The 24,596-nt window shown below is 47.1% G+C and overlaps 1 protein-coding gene across 4 annotated transcripts in view; it reads left to right on the forward strand.

Moving 5' to 3' along the window:
• Positions 1-24,596, forward strand: part of ttn.2 (titin, tandem duplicate 2) — a 165,846-nt gene that overhangs the window by 115,249 nt on the left and 26,001 nt on the right. For all 4 annotated transcript variants that reach the window (XM_028433819.1, XM_028433820.1, XM_028433821.1 and 1 more), the window contains 18 exons: positions 52-327; positions 420-719; positions 834-1,136; positions 1,245-1,544; positions 1,634-1,921; positions 2,013-2,315; positions 2,390-2,692; positions 2,771-3,076; positions 3,256-3,543; positions 3,657-3,947; positions 4,059-4,346; positions 4,456-5,043; positions 5,455-5,559; positions 5,651-5,848; positions 5,937-6,233; positions 6,330-6,917; positions 7,049-7,351; positions 7,471-24,564. In XM_028433819.1, the coding sequence (XP_028289620.1) occupies positions 52-327; positions 420-719; positions 834-1,136; positions 1,245-1,544; positions 1,634-1,921; positions 2,013-2,315; positions 2,390-2,692; positions 2,771-3,076; positions 3,256-3,543; positions 3,657-3,947; positions 4,059-4,346; positions 4,456-5,043; positions 5,455-5,559; positions 5,651-5,848; positions 5,937-6,233; positions 6,330-6,917; positions 7,049-7,351; positions 7,471-24,564 (22,419 nt within the window). The remainder of the gene's footprint in view (positions 1-51; positions 328-419; positions 720-833; positions 1,137-1,244; positions 1,545-1,633; positions 1,922-2,012; positions 2,316-2,389; positions 2,693-2,770; positions 3,077-3,255; positions 3,544-3,656; positions 3,948-4,058; positions 4,347-4,455; positions 5,044-5,454; positions 5,560-5,650; positions 5,849-5,936; positions 6,234-6,329; positions 6,918-7,048; positions 7,352-7,470; positions 24,565-24,596) is intronic.

Here is a 24,596-nt window from a genome sequence, read left to right on the forward strand (position 1 = left end):
AAAATTAAAAATTTCCACCATGACTCACCACGTTATCCTTTCTCCTCACAGTGGCTCCAAAAATCATTGTGCCTGACATTGTGACAGTCAGAGCTGGATCCAAGATGGTGATTGAGGCCATTGTGGCAGGTAAACCTGCTCCTTTCTGCAAGTGGAAGCAGGGTAACGAGGACGTGCTGACATCTGACCGGCTGTCTGTTGTAAAGACGCTAACAACTTGCACACTCATCATCAAGAATGTGAACAGAAAGGACAGCGGCTACTACAGCCTCTCAGCCGAGAACAGTACAGCTAGGATCAACCAGATCATCAGAGTCACTGTAATGGGTCAGTCAGAACAACAGATAACAAAGTGAATGCAATGGGTCATTGGTTCTTGCCTTTTTTCATCATTAATGACTGTGTGCTCTGTGTCTCAGACATCCCCGGACCACCAGAGGGTCCTTTGGAGGTCACTGAACTGGACATCGATGCCTGCACATTGCTTTGGAACTCCCCACAAGAGGACGGAGGCAGCAACATCACCAACTATATTGTGGAGAAGTGTGATGTCAGCCAGGGTGACTGGGTCACTGTGTCCACATCCTGCACCAAGACCAGCTTTAGAATGACCAAACTTACAACTGGCAAAGAGTACGGCTTCAGAGTCCGAGCTGAGAACAGGTTCGGCATCTCTCAGCCCATCTACTCTGACAAGATGATCGCCAGACATCCATTTGGTGAGTTCCTGCATTTCAAGATCCATTACTGGAACCCTTTCCTCACACTTACGCTCATATGATGTATGGATGTTATATGTGTTTATATTCTGTGAATTTCTATTTCCCCTAAAGACCCTCCTAGTGAGCCCAGAAACCTGCAGATCAACAAGATCAACAAGGACTTTGTCATTCTGTCATGGGAGCGCCCCAGCAGCGACGGCGGCAGCCCCATCACTGGATACTGCATCGAAAAGAAGGAGAGGAACAGCCTGCTGTGGGTGAAGGCTAACGAGTCTGTAGTCAAATCCACCCAGTACACATGCACAGGCCTGACCGAAGGTCTAGAGTACACCTTCAGGGTGTCAGCATACAACATAGCTGGACAGGGCAAACCATGCAAACAGACTGACTTCATCACCGCCAGAACTGCTGTTGGTACGAAAAAGAAACAGATTGAATCTTTTAAGCAGCTTTTATATGTTTTTTTCAGTTGTTGTAAATGAAAAAAGAGATTTGAACACCTCTTTGTTTGATTCCATCCAGACCCACCAGGTAAACCTGAGCCCATGGATGTAACCAAGAACTCTGTCTCACTGGTCTGGAGCCGTCCAAAGCATGATGGTGGCAGCAAGCTGATTGGCTACCATGTGGAGTACACAAAGCTTCCGGAAGAGAAGTGGACTCGCTGTAATGCCAACTGCATGAACATCCAGACAGAAAGCTACGTGGTGACTGGCCTGGAGGAGGGTCAGCAGTACCAGTTCAGAGTCATTGCTAGAACCGCAGTCAACACCAGCCTGCCATCTGAGCTGTCTGACCCTATCCCAGTCATCGCAGAGAATGGTATCACTCTGACTTAAAGGAAATCTAAGGCAGACTAATTGAATCATTGACAAAAAATAATGATTGTTTCTGTTCTTTGTCTCATCCAGTTCCTCCCCGTGTGGATCTGGGTATCAACATGAAGAACCTGATTGTGGTAAAAGCCGGAGAGAATGTCTTCCTGGATGCCGAGGTGTTCGGCAAGCCACTCCCCAAGGTAAGCTGGAAGAGAGATGGTGCGCCTCTGGTCATCGCCGAGGGAATGAAGACGTCCCAGAAGAAACACCTTCACCTTCTGGAGCTTTACTCAGTCACCAGGAAGGAGTCTGGAGACTATGCTATCGTTGCTGAAAACATAAATGGCACTAAGTATGCCACCATCAAGGTCAAAGTACTCGGTAAGTCCAAGTCATTTTATTTAAATGATTTAAATTTATTTAATTTCTTGTACTCAGCCAAAGAAGCAAACTTCCTGCTTTTCCCCTGCAGACAAACCAGGTCCTCCAGCCTCAGTGAAAATTACAAAGGTGTTTGCTGACCGTGTTAAGCTGCGGTGGGAGCCCCCTCTTGCAGATGGTGGCTCTGAAATCACCAACTACATCATTGAGAAACGTGAGACCAGCCGAGCAAACTGGGCACTGGTCACTGCTAACATCCATGGACATGTCACTGACTGTTCAGTGGAGAAACTCATTGAGGGACATGAGTACCAGCTCAGAGTCAGTGCTGAGAACCAGTACGGTGTAGGAGATCCCATAATGTCTGATGCTATCACAGTCAAGAACCCATACGGTAAGAAAACATAAAAAGTAAATCTCTAACAACATCATTCCATGATCTCAGATAATCATGACCTCTTTCATCAGATGTTCCTGGTCCATGTGAACCACCTGTCATCACCAACATTACTAAGGACTCCATGACAGTCAGCTGGAAGGCCCCAGCCAATGATGGCAAAGCTCCCATCCTGGGTTATATGGTGGAGAAACGCGAGGCCACTGAACTGACCTGGGCAAAGGTCAACCGTCGGCCAGTCATTGATAGGACGATCAAGGCCGCTCAGCTGACTGAGGGCTCAGAGTATGAGTTCAGAGTGATTGCCATGAACAAAGCTGGTCTTGGCAAACCAAGTGACCCATCCAACGCTGCCCTGGCTGTTGACCCCGTCTGTGAGTGTCTGTTTTAAAAACTCTGTGAGTAAAACTCTAATGTTTAACATGGGTTATTTACACAAGTGTATTTTTTAGATCCTCCTGGCCCACCTGCCTTCCCCAAGGTGGTGGACTCTACCAAAAGCTCCATCAGCCTCAGCTGGACCAAACCAGCATACGATGGTGGCTGTGAGATCATTGGATATCTGGTGGAGTCAAAGCGTGCTGATGCAGAAGACTGGACTAAGTGCAATGTCCCAAAGAAACTTCAGGCCACTAAGTTCCTGGTGACTGGCCTCATGGACAACACAGAGTACCAGTTCAGAGTCATTGCTGTCAACAAGATTGGCTACAGTGAGCCCAGCGAGGTTCCTGGAAACCACACACCCAAGGACATCCTAAGTACGTTTCTCTGATTAACCTCTTAATTCAGTACAGGTGATTCAGGCTATAGGATTAGAAGGGGATGTGTTAAGAAATAGAATTTGGCCAATCAGACAAATTCAGGCTGGATAAAGAATGTAGTAATGTAGTGTCTGTATTAGTACTGATTAGTGATCCGTCCTGTGTCCACCCACCAGTTGCTCCTGAAGCTGAGCTGGATGCTGACCTAAGAAAGGCTTTGGTTCTGAGAGCCGGAATCACCATGAGGCTGTATGTTCCACTGAGAGGACGCCCGGCACCGAAGGTGACATGGACGAAAGTGGATGCCAACCTGAAGGAGAGGCAGGGTGTGCTGATCAAGACATCAGAATGGGATACTCTGCTAATGATTGAGGACATCAATCGATACGATGCTGGAAAATATGTTTTGTCACTGGAGAACAGTAGCGGCTCCAAGAGCTACACCATCATAGTGAAGGTCCATGGTAAGAACTTTATATGAAACCTTGAGTACAGCTTGGCCTTGGTATACCCAAGAGAAAAGAAGTTATCATAACAAATCTCTGAGCAACAGATAATTCTTGTCCTTCCCACTCAGATTCTCCTGGACCACCAGTCAACCTGACCGTGAAGGAGACCTCCAGAACCCATGCATGGATCTCCTGGGAATGTCCACTGATCGACGGTGGTAGCCCAGTCAAGAGCTACATTGTAGAGAAACGTTTGGCAGAAAGGAAAGCCTGGACATGCGTGTCAGCAGAGTGCAACAAGACCTCCTTCAGGATCCTTGGCCTTGAGGGGGGACAGGCCTACTGCTTCAGAGTGCTGGCTGAAAATGCCTATGGCATTGGAGAGGGCTGTGAGACTGCGGGCGTTGTCCGGGCCTCAGGTACCAACTACGTGTTAGATTTTAGATCTTTTATTCATCACTACTTAAATCATACATTTGAATACTCACCATGCATACATTACAAAACTTTCACCTGCCTCTCCTCATCAGAGCAACCTGGTCCAGTGACAGAATTCAAAGCCCTGAAGACCACCAAAGACTCAATCACTTTAGGCTGGAGGAAGCCTATTAGTGATGGTGGAAGCCATGTTACAGCATATATCCTGGAACAGAGTGAAGGTGAGGAGAAGTGGAAGCAGATAATGAAGAGCAAGAACATGTCTCACACTATCAGTGAGCTGTCCGATGGCAAGGAGTACTCCTTCAGGGTCAAAGCACTCAATGAGTCTGGAGAGGGACCGCCCACTGACCTCACTGTTGTTGCCAAGGATCAGTTTGGTAAGAATTAATCCTGATTAGCAGTCATGCCAGATACAATTACACTTCCTTTTTTAGAACAGAAGTTATTTTTGATGGTTATCTTTAAAATAAATTCCTTTGATTTCAGTGCTGCCTGACTGCAACCTGAGCAGTCTCCATGATGGTTGCTGTGTGGTGAAGGAGGGCAGCACAACACGTGTCAACATCCCGCTCATTGGAATTCCGTACCCCATTGCCACCTGGAAGAAGGGCGATGTGGGTATTGGTGATACCGGTCGGATGTGTGTTGAGGCATCTCAGGGCATCACCACCCTGCTGATCAGAGACTGTCAGAGAGGGGATGCTGACACTTACACTATAAATGTCAGGAACTCTGCAGGCGTAAAGGACTGCAAGTTCCAGCTGAAGGTGGTCGGGAAGCCCGGCATCTGTACCGGACCCATCAATTTCGATGAGATTACTGCGGACGGCATCACCCTGGATTGGGCACCGCCCAAAGATGATGGCGGGGCAGAGGTGTCCAACTACATTGTGGAAAAGAGGAGGACGACAGACAACAAGTGGGCCACAGTGGCTTCAGCCATCCAGAAGACCACTATGAGGGTGATCAGACTCCATGATGGAATAGAGTACATTTTTAGAGTGTCTGCTGAGAACAAGTACGGCGTGGGAGAGTACCTGAGGTCTGACCCAGTCATTGCCCAGCATCCATTCAGTAAGTACAGCTTCACCATCACACACAGTCATAATAGCAGTGGTTTCAAACTGTACAACTCCTCCCTCTGTCACACTGTCACAGAACACACTGTCTTGTTAATTATATCCATATTGGATTTATTGTAGACACAAGTTTTCAATGCACACAGTATTAGTTATATTATATATGACTATCAGTTTTCACTTGCCTGGATTTAACTTGAATGTTTATTAATGTTTAGAATGTATTAGGTTTTATTTTTATTCTACTCTTACTATTTTACCTTATTTTATATTTCTAACCTGTTTTTTTGAGTATACATGGAGCACCTGGAATGCAATTTCCCCCTGGGATCAATAAAGTATTTCTGATTCTGATTCAGATTGTTGGTGGTGTTTTTACCTCTCTCTGTTGCTCTGCTTCCTCCAGATGTGCCTGATGCACCTGCTCCTCCAGAAATCGTGAGCATCCGTCATGAGTCTGCCATCTTGACCTGGGATGATCCAAAGGACACTGGTGGCTCCCCAATAACTGGTAACAGACTGTTACTGTGAAGGATCTATGTTTGTGGTTAAGAGTGTATAGATGATAAAGAGAAGTCATAATGATTTTGTGTTTCCCCCAGGATATCATGTAGAGTTTAAGGAGAGGAACAGCCTGATGTGGAAACGGGCCACTAAGACTCCTCTGAGAGTAAAGGAGTGTAGAGTCACTGGCCTAATAGAAGGACTAGAGTATGAGTTCAGGGTGATGGCTATGAACAGGGCTGGAATAGGAAAGGCAAGCAAAGTCACAGAGGCTGTTGTTGCTTTGGATCCTATTGGTGAGTTAATTTGAAGATACAATTTTTAAATTCATAGATGGAATATTTGTGCTGTAACAACCTTCTGTATGTTTCTGTGTTCTGTCAGATCCTCCTGGCAAGCCTGAAGTTATCAACGTAACCAGGACCACAGTGACCCTGATTTGGACAGCTCCCAAATATGACGGTGGTTACAAGTTGACTGGCTATATGGTGGAGAAGCTGGAGGCCGGTGGCAAGGCCTGGATGAAAGCCAATCATGTCAACGTCCAGGGATGTGCCTTCACTGTCCCTGACCTGACAGAAGGATCTCAGTATCAGTTTAGAATCAGGGCCAAGAATTCTGCTGGTGCTATCAGTGTTCCCTCTGAGTCTACTGAGCTTCTGACCTGCAAAGACGAGTATGGTAAGCTGATTTGGTTCAGGAGTGACAGCAGGTTCACGTTGACTATATAAACTGCAAACTATAAAATTAGACTTTCTTCATCCCATTTCTTTGCAGAATCCCCATCAATCACTATTGACCCAGACATGAAGGATGGTGTTTCAGTAAGGGCAGGAGACACAATTGTGGTTTCAGCCTCCAAGATTGCTGGCAAACCTCCACCCACAGCAGTCTGGTCCAAGGGAGGCCGTGAGTTAAAGAACTCTGACACCGTCACCATCACCAGCACCCCTACCTCCTCCACTCTGGCTATTAAGTATGCAAGCCGTAAGAACACAGGGGAGTACACTATCACAGCCAGCAATCCCTTCGGCATTAAGGAAGAGCATGTTAAGGTGAAGGTCCTTGATGTGCCTGGACCTCCAGGTCCTATTGAAGCCAGTAACATTTCAGCTGAGAAGTGTACTCTGACCTGGCTGCCACCAGAAGAGGATGGAGGCTGCTCTATAAAGTCCTACATCCTTGAGAAGAGAGAGACTAGCCGCCTGCAGTGGACCAAGCTGGCTGAAAATGTCATGGACTGCAGATATGTTGCCAGCAAACTGATCAAGGGCAATGAGTACATCTTCAGAGTGTCTGCCGTGAATCAATATGGCACTGGAGACTCAAGCCAGTCTGGTCCAGTCAAAATGGTTGACAGTTTCGGTAAGTTCTTGAATAGTTTTTATTTGAATATTTGCTATTAAATTAACTAACATATATTTATACATTTGGCGTTTAAAATTTTGTCTAAGCTTTAAATAACAAAAATATTCTGGCAAATTTTGTTTCTTCAGGTCCACCAGGTCCTCCCTCAGCCCCAGAGATTGATAATGTTAGCAAGAATGCTGTCACCATTTCATGGAAGAGACCAGTACGGGATGGAGGAAGTGACATTAGAGGATATTGTGTAGAAAGGAAAGAGAGGAAAGGAATGAGATGGGTGAGAGCCTGTAAGAGGACAATCCCTGACCTGCGCTTCAAGGTGCAAGGCCTGAGTGAGGGAGTGGAGTATGAGTTTAGGGTCACAGCTGAAAACAAGGCCGGATTTGGGGAGCCGAGTGAGCCTTCACGCCCTGTGATGACCAAGGACATTGTTTGTAAGTATTAATAGTTATCTTGCATAATTGTGAACAGCATTTTGAAATTTGACATTTAGAATACAGAAAAAACACAAAGCATCTTAACTCCCTTAACACCTATTTGTCCTGTTTGTCAGATCCACCCGGTCCTCCATCCAATCCCAGAATCACAGACACCACAAAAACCACCGCCACCTTCAACTGGGGCCGACCCCACTATGATGGTGGACTTGAAGTTGATGGATACATTGTTGAGTACAAAAAGGAAGGGCTTGATGACTGGGAGACAGAGACGCAATACCTACTGAAAGCTACTGAATATGTTATTGGTAAACTGCAGAAAGGAGGAAAATACCACTTCAGAGTCAGTGCTGTAAACTCTGAGGGTGTTGGGGAACCTGCAGAGGTCGAGAAAGTGACTGAACTGGTGGACCAGGAGTCACTGCCAGACTTTGAGCTGGATGCTGAACTCAGGAGAACACTGGTGGTCAGATGCCGTGCTTCAATCCGTTTGTTTGTTCCTATCAAGGGCCGTCCTGTTCCTGAAGTAACATGGAGCAAAGATGACACAAACCTGAAGACACGTGCACACATTGACACCACAGAGTCGTATACACTGCTGGTTATTCCTGACTGCACCAGATACGATGCTGGAAAGTACAACCTCTGTCTGGAGAACGTTGCTGGAAAGAAGACAGGTTTTGTTAATGTGAAAGTTCTGGATACACCAGGACCACCAGTCAACCTCAAACCTAGAGAGATCACCAAGAACAGCATCACCCTTCAATGGGAAATACCCATAATTGATGGTGGTTCAAAGATTCATAACTACGTCATTGAAAAGAGAGCAGCCACCAAGAAGGCTTACACAGTACTGACCACCACATGGCAGAAATGTTCCTTCAAATTTTCTGACCTTGAGGAGGGAGCTTACTACTACTTCCGCATCTCTGCTGAGAATGACCTGGGTGTAGGTGAGCCTGCTGAAACTCCTGAGCCAATCAGGGTCTCCCAGGCTCCCTCTGCACCAGAAAACCTGTATGTCACTGATGTGACTGCTGACAGTGCCAGCCTTGCATGGACAAAGCCCCTGCACGACGGCGGCAGTATGATCACTGGATATGTCATTGAGGCCCAGAAGAAGGACACTGATCAGTGGGTCCATGTGATCACCATCAAGGCCCTGGATTACACTGTCACAGATTTGATTGAGGGAGCTGAATATACCTTCCGCATAATGGCTGTGAATGCATCAGGCAGGAGTGATCCTCGTGAGAGCAGGCCTGCTGTTATCAGGGAGCAGACTTCTGCTCCTTCATTTGACCTGCGTGGGGTCTACCAGAAGACTGTCATAGCCAAGGCAGGAGATCGCATGAAGGTAGAGATTCCCGTTCTGGGTAAACCCAGACCTGTGGTTTCCTGGAAGAAGGGAGATGTGGTGCTCAAGGAGACACAACGAATCAATGTCGAAACCACAGCAACATCAACCATCCTCAACATCAATGAGATCAAGAAGACTGATGGAGGCCAGTATTCCATGACGGGAAAGAACATGCTTGGTACAGTGACAGAAACTATCACAGTCCTGGTCCATGACATTCCAGGACCACCCACAGGTCCCATTAAGCTGGAAGAGGTGTCATGTGATTTTGTTCTTTTCTCCTGGGAGCCCCCAGAGAATGATGGTGGTGTCCCCATCAACAACTATATTGTTGAAATGCGGGAGACTACTGGTACTTCATGGATGGAGCTGGCAGCTACAGTGATCCGCACTACATTCAAGGCAGCCCGACTCAATACTGGAACCCAATATCAGTTCCGTGTTAAAGCCCAGAACAGATATGGCATTGGACCTTGCATCATTTCTGAACCAGTTGTGGCCGCCTATCCATTTGATGTGCCAAGCCAGCCTGGCATTCCTGTGGTCACATCATTCAACAAGGATGCTATGACTCTTAGTTGGAATGAGCCATCCTCGGATGGAGGAAGTGCCATCCTTGGGTATCATGTGGACAGAAAAGAGAAAAACAGCATCCTGTGGCAGAGGGTCAGCAAAGCTCTTGTTGTTGGAAATATCTTCAAATCAACAGGCCTTGTTGACGGAATTGCATATGAACACAGAGTTATTGCTGAAAACATGGCTGGTCTCAGTAAACCCAGCAAATCCTCTGAGCCTATGTACGCTTTGGACCCAGTTGACCCACCAGGCAGGCCTGTGGCTCTGAATATCACCAGACATGAGGTGACTGTGTCATGGACCAAACCAGAGGGAGATGGTGGATTTTCCATAACTGGATACACTGTGGAGAGAAGACAGATGCCCAATGGACGCTGGCTAAAAGCAAACTTCAACAACATTCTAGAAACCATCTACACAGTTAGTGGTCTAATTGAAGATGCAACCTATGAATTCCGGGTGTTAGCTAGAAACTCAGCTGGAGGGGTTAGTGCTCCATCCCAGCCATCAGAGGCAATCACCTGCAGAGATGACATTGAAGAACCCAGGCTTGATGTAGATGCATCATACAGTAGTAATGTTGTTGTCATGGCTGGCGAGGTATTCAAACTAGAAGCCAATGTAACTGGCAGGCCAATCCCATCTCTGGTATGGACCAAGGAAGGAAAGGAGCTTCAGGACACAGCCAAGATAGAGATAAAGACATCTGACTTCCACACAACTCTGATAAACAAAGACTCATTGAGGAGGGACGGTGGTGCTTTCACACTTACTGCCAGCAACCCTGGTGGCTTTGCCAAGTTCACATTCAATGTCAAGGTTCTTGACAGACCTGGACCACCAGATTCCCTCTCTGTATCAGACATCACCGCCGAAAAATGTGTTCCTAACTGGCTGCATCCAACACATGATGGTGGAGCCAAGATCGAGTACTTCATCATTCAGAGGCGTGAGACCAGTAGGTTAGCATGGACAAATGTGGCCACAGACCTCCAAGCAAACCGGTTCAAGGTCACCAAGCTTCTGAAGGGCAATGAGTACATTTTTAGAGTAATGGCTGTTAACAAATATGGTGTAGGTGAACCCCTGGAGTCTGAACCCATCATCTGTGCCAACCCCTATGTTCCAAGTGACCCTCCAATCCAGCCTGAAGTCACCACCATTACCAAAGACTCCATGGTTGTTTGCTGGGACCGCCCTGAACATGATGGCGGCAGTAGAATAAACACATACGTAATTGAGAGAAGGGATAAGACTGGCCTACGCTGGGTGAAGTGCAACAAAAGAACTGTAACTGACTTGCGATTCAAGGTGTCTGGCCTCACTCCAGGCCATGAGTATGAATTCAGAGTTCTTGCTGAGAATAATGCTGGGCTAAGCCAGCCAAGTCCTTCAAGTCCATTCTACAAAGCCATAGACACCATATTCCAGCCTGGCCCTCCAGGAAACCCCAGAGTGCTGGACACCACCAAGTCTTCTATCACGCTTGCCTGGAATAAGCCCGTCTATGATGGAGGTTCTGAGATCACTGGTTACATTGTAGAGACTTGCCTCCCCGAGGAAGATGAGTGGACAATTCATACTCCCAAAAAGGGCTGGACAGCCACTTCCTTCACTATCACCAACCTAAAAGAAAACCAAGAATATAAAATCAATATCTGTGCCACTAATTGTGAAGGTGTTGGTGAACCTGCTGCAGTTCCAGGAACCCCCAAGGCAGAAGATAGATTGCTTCCTCCAGAAATTGAGCTTGGTGCAGAGTTGCGTAAGGTGGTGTGCATCAGAGCCTGTAGTACACTCAGACTCTTTGTCCCAATCAAAGGCAGACCAGCACCTGAAGTAAAATGGTCAAGAGAGCATGGAGTATCTCTAGACAAAGCTAACATTGAAATCACCCCATCGTTCACCACTCTTCAGGTAGAAAATGTTGACAGGTTTGATGGTGGTAAATACATGGTGACTGTAGAAAATGCCTCAGGAAGCAAGACAGCCTTTGTGAATGTCAGAGTACTAGACACACCTGGAGCACCTCAGAACCTGATCATCAAAGAAGTCACGAGAGATTCTGTTTCCCTTGTTTGGGATGCACCTCTCATTGATGGTGGCTCCAGAGTCCGCAACTACATTGTTGAGAAGCGTGAATCAACCAGAAAGGCCTACTCAACTGTCTGTGCCAGCTGCCATAAGTCTAGCTGGAAAATTGGAGAGCTGGAAGAAGGAAAGATGTACTTCTTTAGGATTCTGGCTGAGAATGAGTATGGCATTGGCCTCCCAGTAGAGACTTTGGAACCAATTAAAGTGTCAGAGAAGCCTCTACCTCCAGGCAAAGTGTCCTTACGTGAAGTTACTGGCACCAGTGTGACGCTAACTTGGGAAAAGCCTGACCATGATGGTGGCAGCAGAATCACAGGTTATATTGTTGAGATGCAGGGTAAAGGCAGTGACAAGTGGACCCAGGTCATGGTGGTGAAGACTAATGAGGCTCAAGTAACTGGCCTTTCACAGGGAGAGGAGTACATGTTCCGTATCTCAGCCACCAATGAAAAGGGAGTCAGTGACCCACGTCCTCTCAGTGTACCTGTGGTGGCTAAAGACCTGATTATCCCCCCAACCTTCAAGTTGCTTTTCAGCACATTTAGCGTGTTAGCAGGAGATGATCTCAAGATAGATTTGCCATATGTTGCCTGTCCCAAAGCGACAGCAACGTGGCTCAAAGATGGTGTTACTCTCAAGGAGACAACAAGGGTTAATGCTGAAACCACAGATAGACACATTCTGCTGGTCATTAAGGAGGCTTGCAGAGATGATGTAGGCGCATACACCATCAAACTGAATAACACAGCTGGAGAGGCATCAACGGATATCAGTGTCCTTGTTTTAGATAAGCCCGGTCCCCCAACTGGCCCAATTAAGCTGGATGAAGTTACTGCTGACAGTGTGGTCTTGTCCTGGGAAGCACCAGTATATGATGGTGGCTGCGGCATCAACAATTATATTGTTGAGAAGAGAGACACATCTACAACTAACTGGCAGATAGTGTCAGCTACAGTGGCCAGAACAACCATCAAGGCAGCCCGTCTGAAGACCGGATGTGAGTATCAGTTCAGGGTTGCTGCAGAGAACAGATATGGAAAGTCATCTGCCCTGCTCTCTGAGACCATTGTTGCTCAGTATCCATTCGAAGTGCCCAGTTCACCACGTTCTGTTGTGGTACAGTCAGCCACTAAGGAAAGCATGGTGGTTGTGTGGGAGAAACCCAGTAGTGATGGTGGAAGCAAAATTCTGGGCTACCACTTAGAACTCAAAGAGAGGAACAGTCTACTGTGGGTGAAGCAGAACAAACAACTTATCCCAGATCCCCGGTTCAAGGCTGTTGGCCTTGAGGAGGGTATTGAATATGAGTACAGAGTCTACGCTGAGAACATTGTCGGTCTCAGCAAGCCCAGCAAAGTGACTGAAATCCGAGTGGCCAGGGATCCTTGTGACAGACCAGGAAAACCAGAAGCTGTCATTGTCACGAGAAACCAAGTAACACTTAAATGGACCAAACCCGAATATGATGCTGGCATCAAGATCACAGGTTATGTGGTTGAAAAGAAGACGGCAGATGGCCGCTGGATGAAGGCCAGCTTTACCAACGTCATTGATACTCAGTTTGTGGTCACAGGGCTTACTGAAGGTCAGATTTATGAGTTCCGTGTCATTGCCAGAAATGCAGCTGGTGTCTTTAGCCAGCCATCTGATTCTACTGGAGCCATCACTGCAATAGATGAAGTGGATCCACCCAAGATTGATTTGGATGCTAAATACTCCCAGGCTGTGGTGGTAAATGCTGGAGAGACATTTAAGCTTGAGGCTGCAATTTATGGTAAGCCTGTGCCCACAGTACACTGGCTTAAGGACCGCAAAGAAATCTCTGAAGCCGCTCGATTAGAGGTCAAGAACACAGACTTCACAGCTTGTCTAGTTGTTAAAGAAGCCATCCGTGTTGATGGAGGTCAATACACTTTGCTGATAAAGAATGTTGGTGGAGAGAAATCGGTTAACATTAACGTTAGGGTCTTGGACAGACCAGGGCCACCTGAGGGCCCTATCTCCATCTATGGCGTCACCAGTGAGAAATGCTCCATTGCTTGGAAATCTCCTTTGCAAGATGGAGGTAGTGATGTTTCTCATTACATTGTTGAGAGAAGGGAAACTAGCAGACTGGTATGGACTGTAGTTGAACCAAAAGTTCAGACACTGAACCTTAAGATCACCAAACTTCTTCCTGGGAATGAGTACATCTTCAGAGTGATTCCAGTCAACAAATATGGCATTGGTGAGCCTCTAGAATCTGAGCCAATGATTGCCAGGAATCCATTCGTCACTTCCAGCCCACCAACAGAGGTCGAAGTCTCCACAATCACTAAGGATTCTATGGTGGTTACCTGGGAGAGACCGACTAATGATGGTGGCAGTGCTATTCATGGATACGTTGTTGAGAAACGTGACAAGGACGGTGTCAGATGGACCAGATGCAACAAACGAAATGTCAGTGAGCTGCGTTTCAGAGTGACAGGGCTCCTTGAAAACCACAGCTATGAGTTCAGAGTTGCTGCTGAGAATGCTGCAGGAGTTGGCACTCCTAGCGCACCAACAATATACTACAAAGCACTGGACCCTATCTTCAAACCAGGCCCACCAAACAACCCTAAAGTGGTAGATACGTCTAGGTCCACAGTTTCCCTCACATGGGGCAAGCCCATCTATGATGGCGGCTGTGAGATTCAGGCTTACATTGTTGAGGCATGTAATGGGGCATCTGACGAGTGGTTTATGTGCACTCCTCCCACTGGAATCGCAGACACTAAGTTTACAGTCAAGAAACTTCTGGAGAAGCATGAGTACCAATTCAGAGTATGTGCCATTAACAAAGTTGGTATCGGTGAGCAGGCTGATGTTCCTGGGAAAATTCTTATGGAGGAGAAACTTGAAGCTCCTGATCTTGACCTGGACACTGATATGAGAAAGATGATTAACATCAGAGCAGCAAGCACTCTTAGACTGTTCGTCCCTGTAAGAGGCCGTCCAGCTCCTGAGGTGAAGTGGAGCAAAGCTGAGGGTGAGGTTAAGGAAACTGCACAGATTGACAACACAGGCAGCTACGCTTCACTTGTCATTGAGAATGTTGACAGATTTGACACTGGCAAGTACATCCTCACGGCAGAGAATGCCAGCGGAGTGAAGTCAGTCTTCATCAGTGTCAGAGTCCTGGACTCCCCTAGTCCACCAGCTAACTTCATGGTAAAAGAAATTACTAAGACTTCTGTCACTCTCACATGGGAGCCTCCACTTCTGGATGGTGGCTCAAAGATTAAGCATTACATCGTTGAGAAGCGTGAGAGCACCAGGAAAGTTTACTCTCCCATCACCACCTGTAATAGGATGTCATGGAAAGTCGAGCCTCTTCCAGAAGGTGGAATCTTCTTCTTCAGAGTCCTGGCTGAGAATGAATATGGTGTTGGTCTCCCGGCTAAAACTCTTGAACCAATTAAAATATCTGAGAAACCCCAGCCACCAGGCAAGGTGAGTGTTATTGATGTGACAAATAGCACAGTAACTCTAACCTGGGAGAAGCCTGAACATGACGGTGGCAGTAGGATTAGTTACTATGAAGTGGAACTGGCTCCTAAGGACAGTGACGCTTGGACTGTGTGTGCTAGTGTAAAGGCAGTGGAGACAGTAGTGTCAAACCTTCTGAAGGGAGAGGAGTACCAATTCAGAGTTTCTGCTGTCAATGAAAAGGGAAAAAGTGACCCAAGACAATTGGCTCAGACTGTTGTAGCAAAGGACCTTGTGATTGAGCCTGCTGTTAGACCTAAAGTGAGCACCTACAGTGTCCAGGTGGGGTACGATCTTAAGATTGAGGTCCCGGTTGCTGGTCATCCAAAGCCAACCATCACCTGGACCAAGGATGGAGCAGCCCTGAAGCAGACCACCAGAGTTAATGTCTCTGACTCAGCAAATCACACGACTCTCACCATAAAGGATGCCACCAGAGAGGATGGTGGTATGTACAGTATCAATGTCGCCAATGCTCTTGGTTCCAAGGATGCCACTATTGAGGTGATCACGCTGGACAAACCAGGGCCACCAACAGGTCCTGTCAAGTTAGATGATGTCAGTGCTGAGAGTATGACTCTTAGCTGGGAAGCTCCTACATACACCGGTGGCTGTCCAATCTCCAACTATGTGGTGGAGAAGAGAGACACAACCACAACCAACTGGGTGGTTGTTTCTGCTACTGTGGCCAGAACCACGTTAAAAGTGGCCAATCTGAAGACAGGTTCTGAATACCAGTTTAGAATCTATGCTGAGAACAGATATGGCAAGAGTTATGCAATTGACTCAGAGCCTGTTGTGGCACAGTATCCATTCCAGGAGCCTGGCCCACCGGGAACTCCATTTGTATCTTCATACACTAAAGACTATATGGTGGTTGAGTGGCATAAACCCCCATCTGATGGAGGCAGTGCCATCCTGGGTTACCACCTGGAGAGGAAAGAAAAGAACAGTATTCTCTGGACCAAGATCAACAAAATGCTCATCCAGGACTGCAGGTTCAAGTCTACTCCTCTTGAGGAAGGCATTGAGTATGAGTACAGAGTCTATGCTGAGAATATTGTTGGCATTGGAAAATGCAGCAAAGTGTCAGAGGTTTATGTAGCCCGTGACCCATGTGATCCTCCTGGCCGCCCAGAGGCTGTGATTGTGAGCAGGCACTCTGTGAAGCTGAGGTGGACCTCACCAGCGTATGATGGTGGAAGTATGGTTACTGGATATGTAGTGGAGAAACGTGACCTTCCTGAAGGAAAGTGGATGAAAGCTAGCTTCGCAAACGTTACTGAACATGAGTTCACCGTCACTGGTCTGTCAGAGGACAGTAAATATGACTTCAGAGTAATTGCTAAGAATGCAGCTGGTGCTATCAGCAAACCTTCTGAAACAACTGGATCCATCACAGCCAAGGATGAAGTTGAACCACCCAAGTGTGAGACAGATCCTATGTACAATCAGACCCTTGTGCTTAACGCTGGTGAGACTTTCAGTCTGGAAGCCAGTGTGGGAGGAAAGCCCATTCCAACAGCTCAGTGGTTTAAGGGAGATGTTGAAGTAGAAAATTCAGCAAGAGCAGAGATCAAAAACACCGATTTCAAAGCTTTGCTTGTTGTGAAGGATGTCATCAGAGTAGATGGTGGACAGTACACACTGGTTCTGACAAATGTAGCTGGATCTAAGACTGTCCCATTCAATGTGAAGGTTCTAGACAGACCAGGCCCTTCAGAGGGACCTCTGACTGTCAGCAATGTTACAGAGGAAAAATGTTCCCTGTCATGGCTGCCACCCAGGCATGACGGGGGAGCCAACATTTCTCACTACGTTATACAGAAAAGAGAAACCAGCCGTTTGGCATGGACTGTGGTCTCCAGTGACTGTGGAGCCACCATGTTTAAGGTTACCAAACTATTGAAGGGCAACGAGTACATCTTCAGAGTTATGGCTGTGAACAAATATGGTGTAGGTGAACCTCTTGAATCAGCACCTGTTATTATGAGAAATCCATTTGTTCCACCTGGTTCACCTCAGGAACTTGAGATTACTAACATTACTAGAGACTCCATGACTGTCTGTTGGAACCGTCCTGAGACCACAGGAGGCAGTGACATTGTTGGTTACATTGTTGAGAAGAGAGACAGAGCTGGAGTGAGGTGGACCAAGTGCAACAAACGCAGGGTAACAGACTTGCGTTTTAGAGTAACAGGACTGACTGAGGACCATGAATATGAATTCAGATTGTCTGCTGAGAATGCAGCTGGAGTGGGCCAGCCTAGCCCAGCAACACCCTACCTGAAAGCCTGTGATCCTACCTTTGAACCAGGCTGTCCTACCAATGGCCATTTGGTGGACACTACTAAAGACTCCATTACTGTGGCTTGGACTAGGCCTATCTATGATGGTGGTTGTGAGATTCAAGGGTATGCTGTGGAAATTACCAAGGCTGATGAGGAGGAATGGAGCATATGCACCCCACCCTCTGGTGTTAAAGCAACCAAATTTACTATCAAGAAGTTGATAGAACACCAGGAATACAAGGTGCGCGTCTGTGCCATCAATAAGCTTGGTGTTGGTGAGCCCACAGAGATCCAGGGAGTTGTGAAACCTATTGATAAAATTGATCCTCCAGAAGTGGTTCTGGATTCAGAGCTCAGGAAGGGAATAGTTGTCAGGGCTGGAGGCTCTATGAGAATCTGCATTCCATTCAAGGGCCGCCCTGCTCCTGAGATCAGCTGGGCTAAAGAGGGTGGAGAACTGCCCAGTAAGACTCAGATTGAGACGGGTGAAGATTACACACAGCTCTCCATTGACATCTGTGACCGATATGATGCTGGAAAATATGTCCTCAATTTAGAAAACAGCGCTGGCACCAAATCAGCCTTTGTCTCTGTTAAAGTTCTGGACACTCCAGGAGCTCCACTAAACCTAACCGTAAAAGACATTACAAGGCAAAGTGTCACTCTGACCTGGGAGCCCCCAGTCATTGATGGTGGTGCAAGAATAAAAAATTACCTGGTTGAAAAGCGCGAGTCCACCAGGAAGGTTTATTCCAATGTAGACAACAAATGCACAAAGACAAGTTATCGTATCACTGGCCTTACCGAAGGAACCATCTACTATTTCAGAGTCTTAGCTGAGAATGAATTTGGTGTTGGACAGGCTGCTGAAACAGAAGAGTCTGTTAAAACCTCTGAGCCTCCTCTGTCTGTGGGTAAGGTCACCTTGACCGAAGTGACAAAAACCTCTGCCTCACTCTCCTGGGAGAAGCCAGATCACGATGGAGGCAGCAGAATCATGGGCTACTATATTGAGATGCAGCCTGTGGGCTCAGAAGAATGGGTGGTGGCTGCCACATGCAAAACCTGTGAGGGCACTGTGACGGGTCTCAGTACAGGACATGAGTACCTGTTTAGAGTCTCAGCCTTCAATGAGAAGGGCAAGAGTGACCCCAGACCTCTGCTGGCACCAGTCACTGCTAAAGATGTTACTATCGAGCCCAGATTCAAGATGACATTCAACACTTACAGTTTACAGAACGGTGAAGATCTGAAAATTGAGATTCCAGTGCTTGGACGCCCTGTTCCTAAGGTTGAATGGAAGAAGGACGGGCAAGCTCTTAAAGAGACTACAAGACTAAATGTATCAAGCACACCATCGTCTACTAAGTTGTGCATCAAAGACACAAACAAGGAAGACTCTGGTAAATACACCATTACAGCCACCAGCAGCATTGGAACAGCTACCGAGGAGCTCACTGTGATTATTCTTGATAAGCCTGGTCCACCCACTGGTCCAGTGAAAATTGAGGAGGTGAGTTCCAATTATGTTGCCCTCGCCTGGGAGCCACCAGTGTACACGGGAGGTTGTCAGATTAATAACTACATTGTAGAGAAAAGAGACACCACCACCACAGCATGGCAGATTGTGTCCGCCACAATTGCCAGGACCACTATTAAAGTCACCAATTTGAAGACTGGCACCGAGTATCAGTTCCGAGTGTCCGCTGAGAACAGGTATGGAAAGAGTTCTGCCATTGTGTCTGCTGCTGTTATTGCTCAGTATCCATTCAGTGAGCCTGCTGCCACAGGAACACCAATTATTACTGCTGCAACCAAAGACAACATGGTTGTTGAGTGGAAACCTCCTACCAACAATGGAGGCAGTCCCATTCTAGGCTATCACCTTGAGAGGAAGGAGAAGAACAGCCTCCTGTGGACTAAACTGAACAAACTACTTATCCCTGACACACGTTTCAAGACTACAGAGCTGGAAGAAGGTATTGAATATGAATTTAGAGTTTATGCAGAGAACATTGCTGGTCTCAGCCCAGTTAGCAAGGTTTCTGAGAGCACAGTGGCGAGGGACCCTTGTGACCCACCCGGAACTCCAGAGGCTATTGAAATCACTAGAAACCATGTGACACTCCAGTGGACCAGGCCTCAGTATGATGGAGGCAGTGCAATCACTGGCTACACAGTTGAGAGGAAGAAGCACCCAGACACCCGCTGGATGAAGGCCAGCTTTACCAACATCATTGACACACAGTTCACATACAGTGGTCTGACAGAAGGTGCTGTTTATGAGTTCAGAGTCATCGCCAGGAACGCTGCAGGCATTTCCAGCCGTCCCTCTCAGAGCACAGGAGAAATTACTGCCCAAGATGAAATTGAGGCCCCAGGAGCCACCATGGATTCTAAATTCAAGGATCTGACTGTTGTTCATGCTGGTGAGACATTCATTATTGATGCCGAGTACACTGGCAAGCCTCTTCCAGAGGTCATTTGGTTAAAGGAAGGAAAAGAAATTGACAAAGCTACACCAAGAATGGAGATCAAAACCACACTCACAAATACCATCCTGACAGTCAAAGATTGCATCAGAGTAGATGGCGGCCATTTTATTCTCAAGCTGGTCAATGTAGGTGGAGTCAAAATGATCCCAGTAAATGTAAAGGTTTTGGATAGACCTGGTCCTCCAGATGGCCCACTAGAGGTCAAAGGTGTCACAGCTGAGAAATGTTACCTGCACTGGAACCATCCTTCACATGATGGTGGAGCAAGCATCTCACACTACATCATTGAGAAGAGAGAGACCAGTCGTTTGTCATGGACTATGGTTGAACCTAAGATCCAGGCAATTAGCTACAAAATCACAAAACTGCTGCCTGGCAATGAATACATCTTCAGAGTCACAGCTGTGAATAAATATGGTATTGGTGAGCCTTTAGAATCAGAGCCTGTTGTTGCTCGTAACCCCTTCACCACTCCCAGTGCTCCCTCCACCCCAGAAGTCAGTGCTGTTACCAGGGACTCCATGGCACTTACATGGGAGAGACCCGAGAATAATGGAGGTGCAGAGATTGAAGGATACATCCTTGAAAAACGTGATAAGGATGGCATCAGATGGACTAAGTGCAACAAGAAGAGGCTCAACGACTTGAGATTTAGGTGCACTGGTCTCACAGAGGGCCACTCTTATGAATTCAGGGTCTCTGCTGAAAACGCCGCTGGTGTAGGAAAAGCAAGTGCACCAACTGAATACATCAAGGCCTGCGACGCCACTTATCCACCAGGACCCCCAAATAACCCTAAAGTCACTGACCACTCCAGCTCCACAGTCTCCCTCTGTTGGTCCAGACCTATCTATGATGGTGGTGCGCTGATCAGTGGATATGTCGTTGAATCGAAAGAGGCAGGAGATGATGAATGGATCATTTGCACACCACCCACCGGTGTCCAAGCCACTCACTACACTGTCAAGAAACTGAAGGAGAATGCAGAGTACAACTTCCGCATCAGCGCTGTTAACTGTGAGGGTGTAGGCGAGCCTGTGGATCTGCCTGCGTCTGTGATCGCTGCTGAAAAACTGGAGGCTCCTGAAATTGAACTAGATGCTGACCTGAGGAAGATGGTCAATATCCGTGCCACATCCACCCTGCGCCTGTTTGTTACAATCAGAGGAAAACCTGAGCCTGAGGTCAAATGGTCAAAGGCTGATGGCACTCTGAATGAGCGTGCCCAAATTGAAGTCACAAGCTCTTACACAATGCTTGTGATTGATAATGTTGACAGATTTGACACAGGCAAATATGTACTGACCCTTGAGAATCTCAGTGGTTCAAAATCAGCCTTCATCAACGTCAGAGTTCTGGACTCCCCCAGCGCTCCTACCAACCTGGAGGTTAAGGATGTGAAGAGAAGTTCTGTCTCTCTTTCCTGGGAGCCTCCTCTAATCGATGGCGGCGCTAAGATATCTCATTATATTGTGGAGAAGAGAGAGCAGAAGAGAATGGCTTTCACCAGTGTTAGCACCAACTGTGTGAGGAACTCCTACATCATTTCTGATCTGCAGGAAGGAGGCAGATACTATTTCCGTGTGTTGGCTGTGAATGAGCTTGGGGTAGGTCTGCCTGCCAGCACAGATCAAGTCAAGGTGTCTGAGGCTCCTTTGCCTCCCGGTAAGGTTGCCTTGGTTGATGTAACACGTCACACTGTCACTCTTTCCTGGGAGAAACCAGACCACGATGGTGGCAGCAAGATAACAAACTATATAGTGGAGATGCAGCCAAAAGGCGATGACAAATGGACGGTATGCAGTGAAGTCAAAGCACTGGAAGCTACTGTTGATGGACTCACAACCGGAGAGGAATACTCTTTCAGGATCACTGCTGTGAATGATAAGGGAAGGAGTGATGCCAAGCCTCTGGCTGCCCCTGTTGTGGTGAAGGACATCACAATGGAACCTACCATCAATTTGTTGTTTAACACATACAGTGTAAAGGCGGGAGATGACTTAAAGATTGACGTCCCCTTCAAAGGCAGACCTCAGCCTGAGGTATCCTGGAAGAAAGATGGCCACTCACTAAAACAGACAACCAGAGTAAATGTTCTTACCTCCAAGACTTCATCCAAGATTATCATCAAGGATTCCACTAAGGATGATGTAGGAAAGTATGAGATTACGCTGACTAACTCTGTTGGCACAAACACAGCTGAAATCTCAGTCATTATCCTGGACAAACCCGGACCACCCAGCAACATTAAGGTGGATGAAGTGAGCGCTGACTTTATCTGTCTGTCATGGGATCCTCCAACCTATGATGGTGGATGCCAGATTAACAACTATGTGGTGGAGAAAAGAGACACCACCACCACCACATGGCAGATTGTCTCAGCCACAGTAGCAAGGACGTCAATTAAGATTTCTCGTCTCAATCAGGGAACAGAGTACCAGTTCCGTATTGCAGCTGAGAACCGTTATGGCAAGAGTCATGCCATTGACTCTGCTCCTGTTGTTGCTCAGTATCCATTTGAGCCTCCTGGTCCTCCAACTAACGTGCATGTTGCCCATGCCACTAAGACTGGCATGCTTGTGGAATGGGGCAGACCTGCCAGTGATGGTGGAAGCCCTGTTATTGGCTATCATGTTGAATGCAAAGACACAAGCAGCATCTTGTGGACCAAGGTCAACAGAGGTCTGGTGGCTGAGAACCAGTTTAAGATGACAGGCATCGAAGAGGGCCTGCAATATCAGTTCAGAGTCTTTGCTGAGAATATTGCTGGCATCGGTCCATGCACTAAGGCCAGTGATGCTGTTGCTGCCAGGGATCCATGTGAGCAACCATCTAACCTCAGAGTCACAAACATTACCAGAAACTCTGTTTCCCTCTTCTGGGATGCACCAGAGTATGATGGTGGAATAAAAATTACAGGCTACATTGTAGAACGTAAAGAACTTCCCAGTGGTCGCTGGCTGAAATGCAACTTCACCAATCTGCAGGAAACATACTTTGATGTCACAGGCCTCACTGAAGACACCCAGTATGACTTCCATGTCATTGCTAAAAACTCTGCAGAGATGTTTAGTGCTCCTTCACAAAGCACCGGCCCTGTCACTGTCAAGGATGATGTAGATCCTCCCACCATTATCCTGGAGGATAAATTAAGACAGTTGGTCATCATTAAGGCTGGAGACATCATAACAATTGATGCTGAAATCACTGGACGCCCACTTCCAGTTGTTTCCTGGTCTAAGGATGGAAAGGAGATTGTGGCCAAGGCCAGGTATGAAATCAACTCCACAAACTTCACAACCACTTTGATTGTCAGAGATGCTATCAGGAGAGATTCTGGCCAGTATGTGCTGACTCTGCACAATGTAGCAGGAACCAGGTCTGTGGCAATCAATTGTAAGGTTCTGGACAGACCTGGACCTGCCTCAGGACCTTTGGCAGTGTCTGGTCTAACAGCAGAGAAATGCACCCTAACATGGGGACCCCCTCAGGAGAATGGTGGTGCTGAGATCATGCATTACATTGTGGAGAAACGTGAAACCAGTCGTCTTGCTTGGACTCTCGTCTATGGTGACATGAAAGCGACAACTTGCAAAGTGACTAAGCTCCTCAAAGGAAATGAATACATCTTCAGAGTCAGGGGAGTCAACAAATATGGAGATGGGGAAGCTCTTGAGAGTGAACCAGTAAAGGCCATGGACCCATTTACTGTGCCTTCAGCTCCCACATGTGTACAGGTCACTTCCATTACTAGTGAGGCAATGACCATATGTTGGGAAAGACCAGCTTCTGATGGTGGCAGCAGTATCTCTGGCTACGTAATTGAAAAGCGAGAGAAGACTGGCCTCCGCTGGTGCCGTGTCAACAAGAAGCCTGTTTACGACCTCAGAGTCAAAGCATCACACCTTCGCGATGGCTGTGAGTATGAATACAGAGTGTTTGCAGAGAATGCTGCTGGCCTAAGTGCTCCTAGCACCCCTTGTCCACTCACTAAGGCTGAAGACCCACAGTTCCTGCCTTCACCTCCCGCTAAACCCAAAATCATTGACTCTACAAAGACTACAGTAACTTTGTCATGGAATAAGCCGCTGTTTGACGGTGGAGCACCTGTGACTGGTTACAGAGTAGAATACAGAAAGACATTCGATGATGAATGGTTTGTTGGAGTGCAGTGCACCAAGAATACAGAGTTTACAGTGGTAGGATTGACACCCGGAGCTGAATACTTGTTCATTGTCAAGTCCATTAACAAGATTGGAGTCAGTGAGCCAAGTCCTGAGACAGACAAGCAAGTTGCCAAAGAAAGAGAGGAGGAGCCCATGTTTGATATTAGCAATGAGATGAGGAAGACTCTTATTGTGAAGGATGGAAGCTCATTCACCATGACAGTACCCTTCAGAGGCAAACCCATCCCAAGTGTTACTTGGACCAAGCCTGATGTGGACCTTAGAGTCCGTGCTGTTATTGACACCACAGACACCTTCACTTCTATCACCTTAGAGAAAGCAACTCGAAATGACTCTGGAAAATACACTGTCACCTTGTCCAGTGTAGCTGGTACTGCCTCCCTGACGCTCAACGTCAGAGTCCTGGACTCACCCGGACCTCCTGCTCGTGTCGAAGTCAAGGATGTGACTAAAACTTCTGCTACTGTAACTTGGGACACTCCTGAGAATGAAGGAGGAGGACCTGTCAAGAATTACCTCGTCGATTATCGTGAGGCCAGCAAGAAAGGCTGGACTAGGTTGACTGACACTTGCCACAGACTGACGTACAAAGTGTCAGACTTGCAGGAAGGAGGCGTCTTCTACTTCAGAGTGACAGGCGAGAATGAGTATGGTGTTGGTGTTCCTGCTGAAACGAAAGAGGGAACCAAGATCACAGGTATTTATTTTATTTTTGGAGGCATTATAGTT

The sequence above is a fragment of the Parambassis ranga genome, chromosome 21, assembly GCF_900634625.1.
Source record: "Parambassis ranga chromosome 21, fParRan2.1, whole genome shotgun sequence".
Taxonomy (NCBI): domain Eukaryota; kingdom Metazoa; phylum Chordata; class Actinopteri; family Ambassidae; genus Parambassis; species Parambassis ranga.